The 13,626-nt window shown below is 43.4% G+C and overlaps 1 protein-coding gene across 1 annotated transcript in view; it reads right to left on the minus strand.

The window, feature by feature from the left end:
- Window positions 1-13,626, minus strand: part of LOC310796483 (contactin-associated protein-like 2) — a gene marked incomplete at both ends in the record, with an annotated part of 775,066 nt that overhangs the window by 80,338 nt on the left and 681,102 nt on the right. Inside the window, one exon of the mRNA XM_083658673.1 lies at window positions 6,058-6,291. Within this exon, the coding sequence (XP_083514799.1) occupies window positions 6,058-6,291 (234 nt within the window). The remainder of the gene's footprint in view (window positions 1-6,057; window positions 6,292-13,626) is intronic.

Here is a 13,626-nt window from a genome sequence, read left to right on the forward strand (position 1 = left end):
AGGAGAGTGGAGAGCCAACACAGCACCTATCCGGACGAGGCCTGTGATTCGGCGAGCTGCGTTGGAGAAGCAAGCGTCTCATCCGTGAAAGCAAGGGGGAAGCCATTGGACCGCAGCAGAGGGGTGGCGTTGCGACGTGCCCCTCTCTCGAGTTAAGTACCCCTTGCTCCTTCCCTCCTGTCCAGCATTTTATAAAAGATGGCCATATTTTAGACCTGCTTTTAGTGTTTTATCTTGGACATTTTTATTCATAGTTTTGATCTTAATGGGCCCTTTTACCCCCAGCCACTTTTAAATATTCCGTAGTTCCACTTGCTGTCACTACCCCTTGTCAGGACCACCAGGACTTTTTTTTACTGCTATTGCAGCACATCCTCCTAGCCTCAACCCAATTACTGTGAGATTTGTCGAGCTTAACTCATTGAGTGCCAATGACGACTTTAGTCGTCAATTCGAATAGTAACGTAGAGTGCCAAAGACGACTAAAGTCGTCAATTGCGTTTTTTGACGGTGGGACGTGGATCAAAGCCTCGTGCATCTCCTGTACAAATATTGTAGCTATTGGAGGTCTATAACCTATTTTACTGACCCAGTAGGTGGCGACAGTGCTCTCCAGATTACAGAAAGGTCCGGAAAACTACAGCAAAAAGCCGTGATCAAAGAGAAGCCGATGCATGCTGCAGCCAGAGCCATATAGATTGCTCTGTCTGCAGCTGAAGTCGGGCTGCGAACATCAGTCAATCCGCGCACACAACTGAGCTCCTCTGCCTCTGTCTGTCTGTCTGCATATAGTTTCTCCACACGATTACCCGCCAGAAAGGCAGCACCCGACGCCGAAGGGCCAAACCTATCCCTGCAGTCCCGTTTGGCATTTCCTTGTCGCGCTGGGAGACGGCCGGGAGCCGCCCGGCGCAAAAACGGAGGCTCCGAAAATAGACTGGGTGCGTGTGGGGAGGAGTTTGCAGCTGAGGCGGGGAGAGGGGGGTGGGGCACGCAGGCTCCACAGAACTACACCACGTCACTACATCAGAAAATATTAGCTAGCGTCAGTGAATGTGCTTGAAATGCTGCATTTCACAAAAGGCTGAATATCTCAGCTTATAATTTGAAAACTGTCTTTTTGCTCAAAACAGCCTATCTTCTCCGGCTCATAACTAAAGAACGGAAAATGGGATCAATAAACTTTTTTGCAGATGATAGAAGAGAGTCTCCTCGTTCTTTGTGCGTGTTCGGTGTTTACATAGTAATATCACACAATATTCTGTGGGCCTCGAGAAATCACTGAAAACGCTCTGAAACTCTGGCACTGGGAGCTTCCGTTCTCCAAAAGTGGCTGGCACTCAATGAGTTAATACCTACGGGTTCCTATCACGAGTGATTAGCATGCAGTGTGGCTATTAATTTGCAGTGGATGTTTTGCAGTGGATATTTGCCTTCAAAAGTTAACTTGAGTGGCAGTGGTGGCTGACGCTGTGTTTGATCTTTAAAGGATACCGGAGAGCAAGCGGGAGGACTGAGACAGTGGACCTGGATCTTCAGTCAGTGGACTTGGGCTGGGTCACCTATTTTTTATAAATAAACATTGTTATTCCCTTTGTACCTTGGTTGTAGTTTTTAACTCTGCTTACTCCTGATTTTAAACTAACCTGTGCAGCTTTTAATCTTTTAGAACTAGAGTCCTAGGCTCTGCTGCAACCCTAGGTGGCGTTCTCGGGGAACATTTTATTAAGGACCCTTTTAAGCATTTTTTAACGTGTAAAAGTTGGCCACGTTACAATAGTGCTAGAAGTTATGTTACTTGTTAGCAGTGTTGGGCAGTAACGTGTTACTTAGTAACACGTTACTGTAATTAGTTACTTCTTCAGTAACTAAGTAATATAAGGCGTTACAATTTCCAAAACAGTAATTAGATTACAGTTACTAATCCAAGGAACGCTGCGTTACTGCGTTATATCATTGTCTGCCAGAATGCAGTGTTTTCTATGTAAAAAGAGAAGAAAAGAAAAAGTAATCCTCACGGACTCAGGTAGACCTGTCGCGCCGCACATACGTCATGACGTATCGGCGCGACAGGTGGTTACTTCAAAACAAACTGAAGCAGCATGATGGAGGCTGAAGCCAGGAGAAGAGTAATATGCGTTCAAAAGCTGGAGGTATTCATGCCATTAATTTTGAGTTTGTCTTGGTCAAAGAGGCAAAGAACATTATTGTCCTTTGTAAACTATGTGCGAGCAGCTTGGCAGATGCTACTTATTTGCACTGTTGACTCGCCCTCATATCGATGCATGATAGCCTAGAGAAAATAGCCACGAAGAATAATGTCAAGCTGCCACAGAGAAAGACGTTTGCTGGCTACCTCGAGAGAGAATATGCGGGGATGGATGCTACATTGAAGGCGACGCTGGGTGAGGTAGACTTGGCTGTAACAGCTCACTGGATTAACAGATCCACTTTGGGTAAGTGTTCTACACTTTGTATACTTTGACCTTCTGGTCAAAGCCTTCTGACTATCATCACTTTTCTTACAGCAACGAAGCTTGAAACGTTTGCATTGAGGCTGTGTTGTTTCATTACCACAGTAACAGCATGTTTCTTTACACTTACGTTATCATAGACTATCTCTGACTATCATTTCACGTATTTTCCCCGTGTGAAGCTAGCCACTCTTAACTCATTCTCTGCCAGGGTCATTTCGGTCTGTGTGCTCCCAGTGCCAGGATTTTGAGCATATTTCCTGATCTTCCAGGACCCACAGAATATTCTGTGCTAGGAATAAAATTACACAACATATCTCACAATAAAGCAGAGACTCTCTTCTTACCCCTTGTAAAAAACTGAAACTCTCCCATGTTTCCTTGTTTAGTTACAAGCAGTGGAAGTTAGCTTGTTTTCACTAAAAATGCCCTCCTTGGGACAGAAATATGAGAAAAAGAGGTTTTTAGTGAAGGACACCGTTTCAAGCAGAACTCTCTTTTGAGCCTTTTATTTTTTGCCTCAGTGACACATCAGACATATACAGTATTTGTTTTCCCAAATAAATAAATAAAAAATAAAAAATAAGAGAATGTATTTGAGGGAGCTGTGTCGGTCCATCCCGCCCAGTGAGCGGCTACAGAGAGAGAGAGAGAGAGAGTCTGGCCCCTGGGGTTTCTTGACAGATGAGGCTTGGCCGCAGTATTTATCAAAGTATGATAAATATGTGCACAAAATCATTTACTTTTACAGTTGCCATGTGGATTTTTAGCTTAGCTTGATAAAAGCATAAACAAATGGAACGAACCCTTATGTGGTCACACTCACACTCTCTCTCTCTCTCTCACACACACACACACACACACACACACACACACACACACAGACACACACAGGAATAACGAGTGCTGTAACGTTACCTGCTGTCACGTTACCTCTCATAACTAACGTTAGCACAGAAGATCACACAATAGCTACGTTAGTGCTGTAAACTTTGAAATGTTTATGTGACACATGTTTCGCCTTGGTTGCTGGGGACGGGTGTGTGACGCGGTTTGACGCGTTTGACGTATCCATGTGATTCCCCCTCCCTTGAGTGTGACAGAGCTCTCCCTTGAGAGGGAGAGCTGGCAAGAGGAAACGTGAAGCGAGTCATGCCGGCGGCATAAGTTATAAACAATGCGTGACAATTATACTCGAATGTTGTGTGTGTGATCATTTCATCTCAAACGCGATACAAAAAATAGGCTACTTTTTACCATCGTCATCGCTCTCTCCAAGTGGCACCCATTTCTCCTCCTCCGATTCATCTGTGTCAGACGGATCAGAACGCTGTGAAGGGGAGCCTTCGAGCAACAACAAAAACGCCGGCGTCTTCCTCGCCATCGTCGCCATCCGAGAACTCTGGGTCGGACTCTGTTTCGACCACAGGCTCCACCCATAAATACTAAACTAGCGGGTTCCTTTTATCAGTTTGACCTGAAACAATGTCACAGGCTGGGAAAGTGTCTGATGTAATGTAAACAGCCAAAACATGAAAGTACGTCCGAGTACGTCTTTGGCACAGAACGCCATTGTTAACACATTGAGTGCCAGCCATTTTTTCATCCTGTAGGTAAGTTGTGCCAGGTTTTTTTTTGAGGATTCTGGCTCATTTTACAAGAGCCGAGGATAATTTCCGGTAAGAATTCATGAACACCAATCATCTAAAAATAACTAATAGAATGTGTGCTTTCTCTGTCTAAAAGAGTTAGTTTGCAGAGTTAGTAGTTATGTAGATATTAGCCGTTGAGTACAGCATGGTTTCAGCGTCTGGAAATTTATTCAGAGATAAATGGCTTTTTGTGAAATTCGACAGAACAGTCACTTTAACCATTCATTTTTGGCATCAGTAAGACCGTCAGACATTCTAAACAATAGTTTTGAACAGTAATTTCCTCCATAACAACAGGAAACACCCCTCTCATTCAAACTCCTCCCTCCGTGTGTCTTCTCCTCCTTCCTCCTGGCTCTACAGCGGGCGTGTCAGAAGCGCGTTGCTGCTGCCTGCCTGCCTGTCTGCGTGCCTGCCTGCCTGCTTGCGTGCGTGCGGACGCTCCTTGTGCGAGTCAAGATGGGCCGGGGAATGCGTGGGCGATGGGCAGATGTTGATTCTGGCCTTTCTGAGGTGTTTCAAAGTGTGTTTCACCTATAATCTATTTTGCAAATCGCTCTCCGCTCTCTGTGTGCGGCTGCCTGCGCGGCCGCTCTCGGGCAAGAAGACAAGTGTGGAATGGATTACTGTAAAATCGCCTCGCCATTTCCTTGAATGGCTTGCTCCCCGCGGCAGTTTTTTCTTTGATTTCGCTCGTCTGGGGGAGCACTGTCAACACTTAGTGGGTCGGTAAAATAGATTATACACATTCTCTTGCTCCAATAGTGATCTCGAAGATGTAAAAGTTGTTGATTGATGTCCCACCGTCAAAAAAAAAAAATGTTTATGTAAGACGAGTTATTTCGGCTCTGGCACTCAAGCGTTGGATTATGTAAGACGAATTATCTCGGCTATGGCACTTAACGTGTTAAAAGTACGTCCGGGTACGTCTTTGGCAGAGAATGAGTTAACACACTACTTCCTGTTCTTTCTAACCGAATTTCAAAGTAAAACGCCTTTGGCGTTTCTTTTAACATAATACCAAAGCGAAAATAATTAATACAGTGACATGCTAGACATGTAACAACTTAAGTGTAAGGTATTTTGGGGTAAAAAAGTTTACTTAAAGTAACTAGTAACGTAATTAGTTACTTTTTGAAAAAGTAATCAGTACAGTAACTTGTATTACTTTTTTAAGGAGTAATCAGTAATCAGTAACTAATTACTTTTCCACAGTAACTTGCCCAACACTGCTTGTTAGTAGTAAAGTGTCAATTTATAACGTGTTAGTAAGGTGAATGTGTATAACATTAAAGCCTGTCAGTCGTACATTAACGTACATACCATGGAAAGCTGTTTGGTTGGTAAGCTCACTTTGAGTCTTTGAGATACATCTTACATCTAATGCTATTTATTAATTAGTTAAATGCCCTCATGTGCCATTATTAAATTAATAACATTAGTAGAAAGTAACGTTGGCATGTACTAACACGTTATATTACGATCACCTAAATACACTTTATTTATTTAGGTATTTAAAAGCTACAGTGCATTTCAAATCATCATGCTGCTTACTACACACATGTGTTTGTCTTTGTCCTACAACATGGATAAATACTGGGAATCGGTGATACATGTCATGAGATTGATGGACAGGAGAATGGACACTACTGCCCAACCCTATTTCTTTTGTTTTTTGTTTTTATGTTACGAGTAGTAGAAAACCCTGTCTACGTTTGCATATTACAGTAAATACATGTATTATCTGACAATGTTTCGTTCAACCTTTGTCAGGCATATCACCAACAAGTAGAATATATATTATGTCAAGGCCTACAACTGTGTGTGTGTGTGTGTGTGTGTGTGTGTGTGTGTGTGTGTGTGTGTGTGTGTGTGTGTGTGTGTGTGTGTGTGTGTGTGTGTGTGTGTGAGAGAGAGAGTGTGTAATTTACCATTGTGCCTTAACAGCACAGCCAGAGAGTCCTGCGTCTTGGAGCTGACATACATCAGAATAGCCGGAGCGTTGGATGTGCTGAAGCTAAAGGCCACTTCCTCCTTAGTTAGATTCACTTCCTGTGAGGTCAGAGGAAGCGACAGGATCCTCGCGTCCTGATTGGCTCCCGCTGCTGCTTCAGGCAGGAAACTGTACTTGACTAGTGTTCCCGCCTCAAAGAAGCCCCCGACATCTGAATCAGATAAGGAAAAACACATGCACGCAAGCGCGTGCACACACACACACACACACACACACACACACACACACACACACACACACACACACACACACACACACACACACACACACACACACACACACACACACACAGATTAATATGACTTACATGCTATGTTTACACCACAAACCGTTGAAGAGCCATGTTTATTAAAGGGATGCTGATGCAAATCACATCATCTGCGTCTAAAGGTCCTTACACATCGGGAGCGTTTTTTTCGTGCGATTAATTCGCATGTCAATAATATTTTCCGAACCTATCAGTCAATGCAGTTATTGCGCCGTTTATTTTTTCGAACCACGGTTGATTTGTCACAGAGAAACACAAACTCACACATGGAGAGGTAGAGATTTTATAGGGGCAGAGAGAAACGCATAAATATGGCTGTGAGGAGGCGTGGTAAAGTGGGTGTTAATTAGGGCTGGGTATTGGCAAGGACCTCACAATACGATACGTATCACGATACATGGGTCACGATACGATTGTATCACGATACATTGTGATACAATACTTTGCGATATATTGCAATATATAATTTACTGAAAATTTAATTAGCTGTGTACCACCCAGGTAGTGTAATAATATGTACATCACTTTATATTGATAACTTGGACAACGTGGACAAATAGAGTCAAAACTACTGAATGTTTAGTGTGTTATTGAACATACTGGTAAATGGTAAATGGCCTGTATTGATATAGCGCCTTTATCCAAAGCGCTTTACAATCAGTAGGTACATTCACCCATTCATACACTGATGGCGGCAGGCTGCCACGCAGGGTGCTGGCACACCATCAGGAGCAATTTGGGGTTCAGTATCTTGCCCAAGGACACCTTGACATGCAGACTGGAGGAAGCGGGAATCAAACCACCGACCTCTTTTATCCAAAGCGATTAGTGGACGACCCGCTCTACCTCCTGAGCTACAGCCGCCCCAGTACTGAAATGAAAAGTATTTTTATTGTGTCACTGAACACACAGTTGTGCAAAAAATCGATATGGCGATATATCACGGTATTTTTCTGAAATATCGATACAGTATTGCGGAAAAAAATATCACGATATATTGCTGCATCGATTTTATTGCATTGACTAGTGTAAAAAGTTGTGCTGAACCCAAAAATGACTTTTCTTTTATTTGAGTTCAAATACCCGGGTATTCAGTGCACCTATTTCATAATGTATGCCAAAAATCGAATTTCTTTAGTTTTTCACAGTTTTTCACATCAAAAGTAAATTTTTCAAGATTTCATTCATAACAGTAATCTACAGTTTGCTGATGTCACCTAGTACTATCAAATTTCTACCCCATTTCAACCAATCATATCACGACATGGCAGCTGTCAATCAAATCTTCATTTCAGGATAATTTTCTCTTCCAAATGAAGGAGAAAATGGCGCCTAGTGCCAGTCATCTGACAGAATTTCTAGCGCATAAACTAACTACTAACTTGGCCAATTGTATAGAACATACTAAGTAAATCAAACGGTAATGTCTGAGAATGCAAAGAAATGTAACTGGTACGTTAAAACTCGCATTCCAGGAATATTGTATTTACCGCAATATCGATAATGGCGCGCACCTGAGAGCCTGGTTGGAGATTCCAGGCGGGCGGGCAGCACCCATGCATCGGATTGTCCGCTCATTCCACACAGAAGTAGCTGGCTGCCTGGTACTCGGCGGATCCCACTCACATAGCACGACAACACGCTGAATCCCACTCGATTTGGGGGTGGAACACGCCAGGATTGGCCAATGCCAAAGCCAGTCCCCAGAATTGTCAAATCAAATCATTGACATGCTACTATGACCCGCCTCTCAACCTGTCATCTCAGACAAGTTATGTTTTCAGTCTGAAACGGACTCCGACCCACACGCCACTTGGGCTCCGAACGGGTTCAGTTTGACTTTAATATGGCTGTGAGGAGGTGTGGTAAAGTGGGTGTTAATATGGTTGTGAGGAGGTGTGGTAAAATGGGTGTTAAATTGCTTCTGTTCAGCATCTGAAATAAAACAATACATTGTTTAGCAGCACATTAGCAGGCCTAATGGCACATTCCAGCCTATTCCAAAAGGCTTATTGATTCTCTTAATCGAGTGTTGGGAAGGAGAGTGCTGTGTGTGTGTGTGTGTGCGTGTGTGTGTGTGTGTGTGTGTGTGTGTGTGTGTGTGTGTGCGTGCGTGCGCGTGTGTGTGCGTTTGTGTGTGTGTACACACATGTATATGTCATAGAGATAAAAGGCACATGGCGCATGAAATTAAAGAGAATGGTTACAGAGAAACGAGTAGGCATCGGGTTTTGTGTGTGTGTGTGTGTGTGTGTGTGTTTGAGTGTGTCTGTGTGTGTGTGTGTGTGTGTGTGTGTGTGCGTGCGTGCGTGTGTGTGTGTGTGTGTGTGTGTTTGAGTGTGTCTGTGTGTGTGTGTGTGTGTGTGTGTGTGTGTGTGTGTGTGTGTGTGTGTGTGTGTGTGTGTGTGTGTGTTTGTGTGTGTATGTGTGTGCATGTGTGTGTGTGTGTTTGAGTGTGTCTGTGTGGGTGTGTGTTTGAGGAGGGGAGTGCAAACATCCGTGTGCATAAATTCCACGCAATATGCCTTTTACACGTTTTCCTTTCTTCAGTGGAGCGCTGAAAATGTGTAACTACATCCTTTACTAATTTAACACATTTTGTACATCTTATTTTGCTTAACTTCACCTAGCATCTCCCACAGCAAAAGTGTAATAAAGTACTTTAAGCTTGCATCATAATCAGTATATAAAAGGGAGCTGGGCTCTGTCTGTCTGTCTGTTTGTTTCTCTGTCTGTCCCACTGATGACATCATCAGCAATGCCATAAATTCACTCACACACAGGAGGATATATTCACGACTTGCAGTGTTGGGGAAGCTACTTTGAAAGCATAGCTTAGGAAGCTACCAACTACTTCACAATGGAAGTAGTTGAAACTACAGCAAAGCTACCCTGGTAGTTGCCGGTAGTTCAACTATACTTCACTACTCCAACACTGACGACTTGGTATGTGGAATCTTTCTGAAAGCTTCGAGCTCATGACTTGTGATGTGCCTGTGACGTTTCACAAAATGGCGGATGCATTATTGGACAATTAAATATATTGACATTTTAGCTGTATAGAGCTTTTCATAGTCATTTTATAATATGTCTGAGGAACATGTTGATATTCTCAACAGTCTCGTCTTGTTTTCCTCTGTCATTATGCCTTTGCATTAACCTCACTAGCTAGTGGTTGCTACATTGTTAGCCTCGGTGGCTTCTAGTCAACTGTGCATGTTCACTACGTGAGCACTTGAATGCCAAGCATATTGTGTACACAACTTTTGGTCTCGTATTCACGGTCAACATGAGCACAATTGAACAAAGCAATAGTTCAGTGATGTCACTGATAACATCACTGATGATGTCATCAATGATGTCATCACTGATGATGTCATCAATGATGTCATCAGTGATGATGTAATCAGTGATGTCATACATAGGCATTAGGATATCATTGTGACATCACTAATGATGTCATCAGTGACACACACACAAGAGCGACTGAGGGAGAGGGAGAGAGACTGAGGGAGAGGGAGAGAGAGGAGATAGAGAGAGAGGGAGAGAGAGGTGAGGGAGAGAGAGGGGGAGAGTCTGAGGGAGAGAGTGAGTAATTTGAGAGAGTAATTAAATCTTGGGAAGTAATTATTATTATTTCTTTTCCTGTGTCTGAGCCTGTTAGTCTTGTATGTATGTTTATTGTTTTATAAAAGATTGAAAATAAAATATATATAAAAAAGTGTGTGTTTCTGTGTGTTTTGTATTTTCCCTGTGTCAGCGTGTGGAGAAGTTTTGGAAGCAGAGTTTGTAGGAACGTGCACGCAGGCCTCTACGGCTATGTGTCTGTGTGTGAGTTTATGTGCCTCTGTGTGTGTGTGTGTGTGTGTGTGTGTGTGTGTGTGTGTGTGTGTGTGTGTGTGTGTGTGTGTGTGTGCGTGTGCGTGCGTGCGTGCGTGCGCGCACATTCCCTCCATGTGACCCCCCAAGGGCAAAGGAGCAGTGTTATAATAATAACACTGCTGGCCGGGTCCCCTGAGCAGTGAGTAAATATGGATACAATGGAAATGCACTATGCAATTATGGCTGACTTCATGTATTTTTCACTTGCTGGGAGGAGAGGGAGAGGAGAGGGGATTAGAGAGAGAGAGAGAGAGAGAGAAAGAGAGAGAGGGAAAGAGAGAGAGAGAGAGAGAGAGAGAGAGAGGGAAAGAGAGAGAGAGAGAGGGGAGAAAGAGGGAGGAGGAGATGGGCAACAGGGAGAGAGGAGAGGGAAACTGGAGATAAATCAGTGGGAGGGAGAGGAGAGGGAGAAAAGAAATGAGAGAGGAGAGGAGAGGGAGGAAGAGAGGAAGGAAAGAGAAAGAGGGGAAATAATGGATCGCTGGGTATCGGTACATGATACCTTTTAAGGTATCGCCCGAAATAACCCAGTACCAAGTACAGTATTATATCAACTTCTCCAGTCAAACGATACCTGGCTGCATTTGATCCTTTTTGTACACAGATCTAGAAAAAAAACTATTTATGTGTTTTTTACTCACAGCCAATCACCGCAAGCGTTCTTCGATCTAATGTGTGATTGGCCCACTAGTCGAGGGCGATCTACTGTATGTGATGGAGTTGGCAGTTCTTGCCACTTTTCTATGTCCGTAGGTAGACAATTTGATTTTTAAAAATTATTTCAGCACTTTTATTGTATTGTATGTTGCGGTTGTTTACAGTTTTTTTGTCTGTAACTTTTTATGCGGATGTCTTGGCCAGGTCTCTGACCTGGTTCTAGATGGGTTAAATAAATACAATAAGAGTCAGAGGGAGCAGAGGGGAGAGAAAAAGGAGAAAGGAGGAGAGGAAGAGGTGAGCAGTGGCTCCAAGATGTCGCACGTCATGCATACAAACCGACACAAGGGTGTGCTCTCCCCCTTTCTTTCCCTCTCTCTCTCTCTCTCTCTCTCTCTCTCTCTCACACACACACACACACACACACACACACACACACACACACACACACACACACACACACACACACACACACACACACACACACACACACACAGACGATAATCTCTGTTCTCTAAATCCTGACATGCCTGATTGGTTATGACAGCTTTCAGAGGAGGTCGTTTCATGTCCTACACTAGCATATCCCCACACATCGTCACCCTCTTGTCTGTGCACACACACATGCAAGCACGTGCATGCACGCGCACACACACACCTACACACACACCCACACACACACACCCACACACACACACACACACACACACACACACACACACCTACACACACACACACACACACACACACACACACACACACACACACACACACACACACACACACACACACACACACACACACACACACACACACAGTCACCCGCTCCCCTTTTCTGTCATCTTGTCACCCCCCTGCCAAGTGACAGGGGAAAAACACCACTCGGCTTTAGGAAACAAATTAATTCACGTGTCGGGGATGAACTGTCTGACTGGGAGCAGCACAAAGCCTCTGACAGCACCGCTGCTCTTCTCCCAGAGCATTTGATCAGAAACTTGTTTGAGGAAATTAGAACTTTAGTATTTAATGAATCACTGAAACAAACATGCTGTTTTAACTTGCTGCTACAGTGTCAGAGTGGAGCTAGTGTGACGTTTCTCATCTGTCAACGTCAGAATCCAGAGCTCCCCTCCACTTACTAAAGTGAGTTTCAGTGCCGGTATGTATTTTGTTTGCTCTCCACTTACTAAAGTGACTTGTCAGTGCCGGTATGCAGGGCCGTAACCAGGGTTCCGAAATAGGGGAGGTCCAGCAAGGGGAGGCGGATTCGGTGGCGCCCGCAAGGGCCCCGCCGAAAAAAATTTGAGGGTTTTTTCCCCCCTTTTTTAGCCATATTTAGAGTAATATATCATTTTAAATCAACATTAGGATTATACTGTTGTGATGTCATTATTCAGTATATTCTCTTTCATGTCACCACCTGCTCAGCTCTCCTGTCAACATAATTGTAACTAACAAACACAAACTGTTTTAGCCAAATTTATATCAAAATGACACCTACAAACACAGGTACACAACCCAAGCCGTACACAACACACAAAGTCATCATCGATAATAAAAAAAACATACAGAGGGACATTTATTTATTCCTGATAGGAACGATTGAAAAATAAAATAAAATATATTATGTTGTTTTTAACTTTACACCACCTCTTTTTGTTACTTATTGGGTCATGAAACTGAAACCATGCATATAGCCACCTGCATACCTGACTTCGGGAGCTTGGCAATTGGCATCATGCATGATTAGCCAGTAGCATCCCAACGTGTCACACAGGTAACATTACTTAAGAGACAGACTAGACACTTACTTTCTTGGTTGTTGCTAAAAAATCTGTCAGTGTCACTCACTGTCTGTCGTTCACTTCGCTCACTGTCTCGCAGCTCGCTCACCTTCAATTATCTCGCCAGGCAGACAGACAGTCATCACTCACCACCATGCTGCTGCTCTCTCGGAATCAAGTTACCGCGGACGCGGCGTCAGATGACTTCCTGCCTGACCTGCCTTTCGTTTCAAAATAAAAGCGATCCCGTGTTTTTCATGCTTTTCCATGCAGATTGTTTTATAAAAAAAATTTTTTTTTTTTTTTTTTTTTTTTTTTGCTCTGAAATATTAGGGGAGGTCCGGACCTCCCCGTCCTCATAGCTAGTTACGGCCATGCCGGTATGTATTTTGTTTACTCTCCACTTACTAAAGTGACTTGTCAGTGCCGGTATGTATTTTGTTTGCTCTCCACTTACTAAAGTGACTTTCAGTGCCGGTATGTATTTTGTTTGCTCTCCACTTACTAAAGTGACTTGTCAGTGGCGGTATGTATTTTGTTTACTCTCCACTTACTAAAGTGACTTTCAGTGCCGGTATGTATTTTGTTTGCTCTCCACTTACTAAAGTGACTTGTCAGTGCCGGTATGTATTTTGTTTACTCTCCACTTACTAAAGTGACTTGTCAGTGCCGGTATGTATTTTGTTTGCTCTCCACTTACTAAAGTGACTTGTCAGTGCCGGTATGTATTTTGTTTACTCTCCACTTACTAAAGTGACTTGTCAGTGCCGCTATGTATTTTGTTTACATTCCACTTACTAAAGTGACTTGTCAGTGCTGTGCCGGTATGCATTTTGTTTACTATCCACTTACTAAAGTGACTTGTCAGTGGCGGTATGTATTTTGTTTACTCTCC

The sequence above is a fragment of the Poromitra crassiceps genome, assembly GCF_964638095.1.
Source record: "Poromitra crassiceps genome assembly, chromosome: 2".
Lineage (NCBI taxonomy): Eukaryota > Metazoa > Chordata > Actinopteri > Beryciformes > Melamphaidae > Poromitra > Poromitra crassiceps.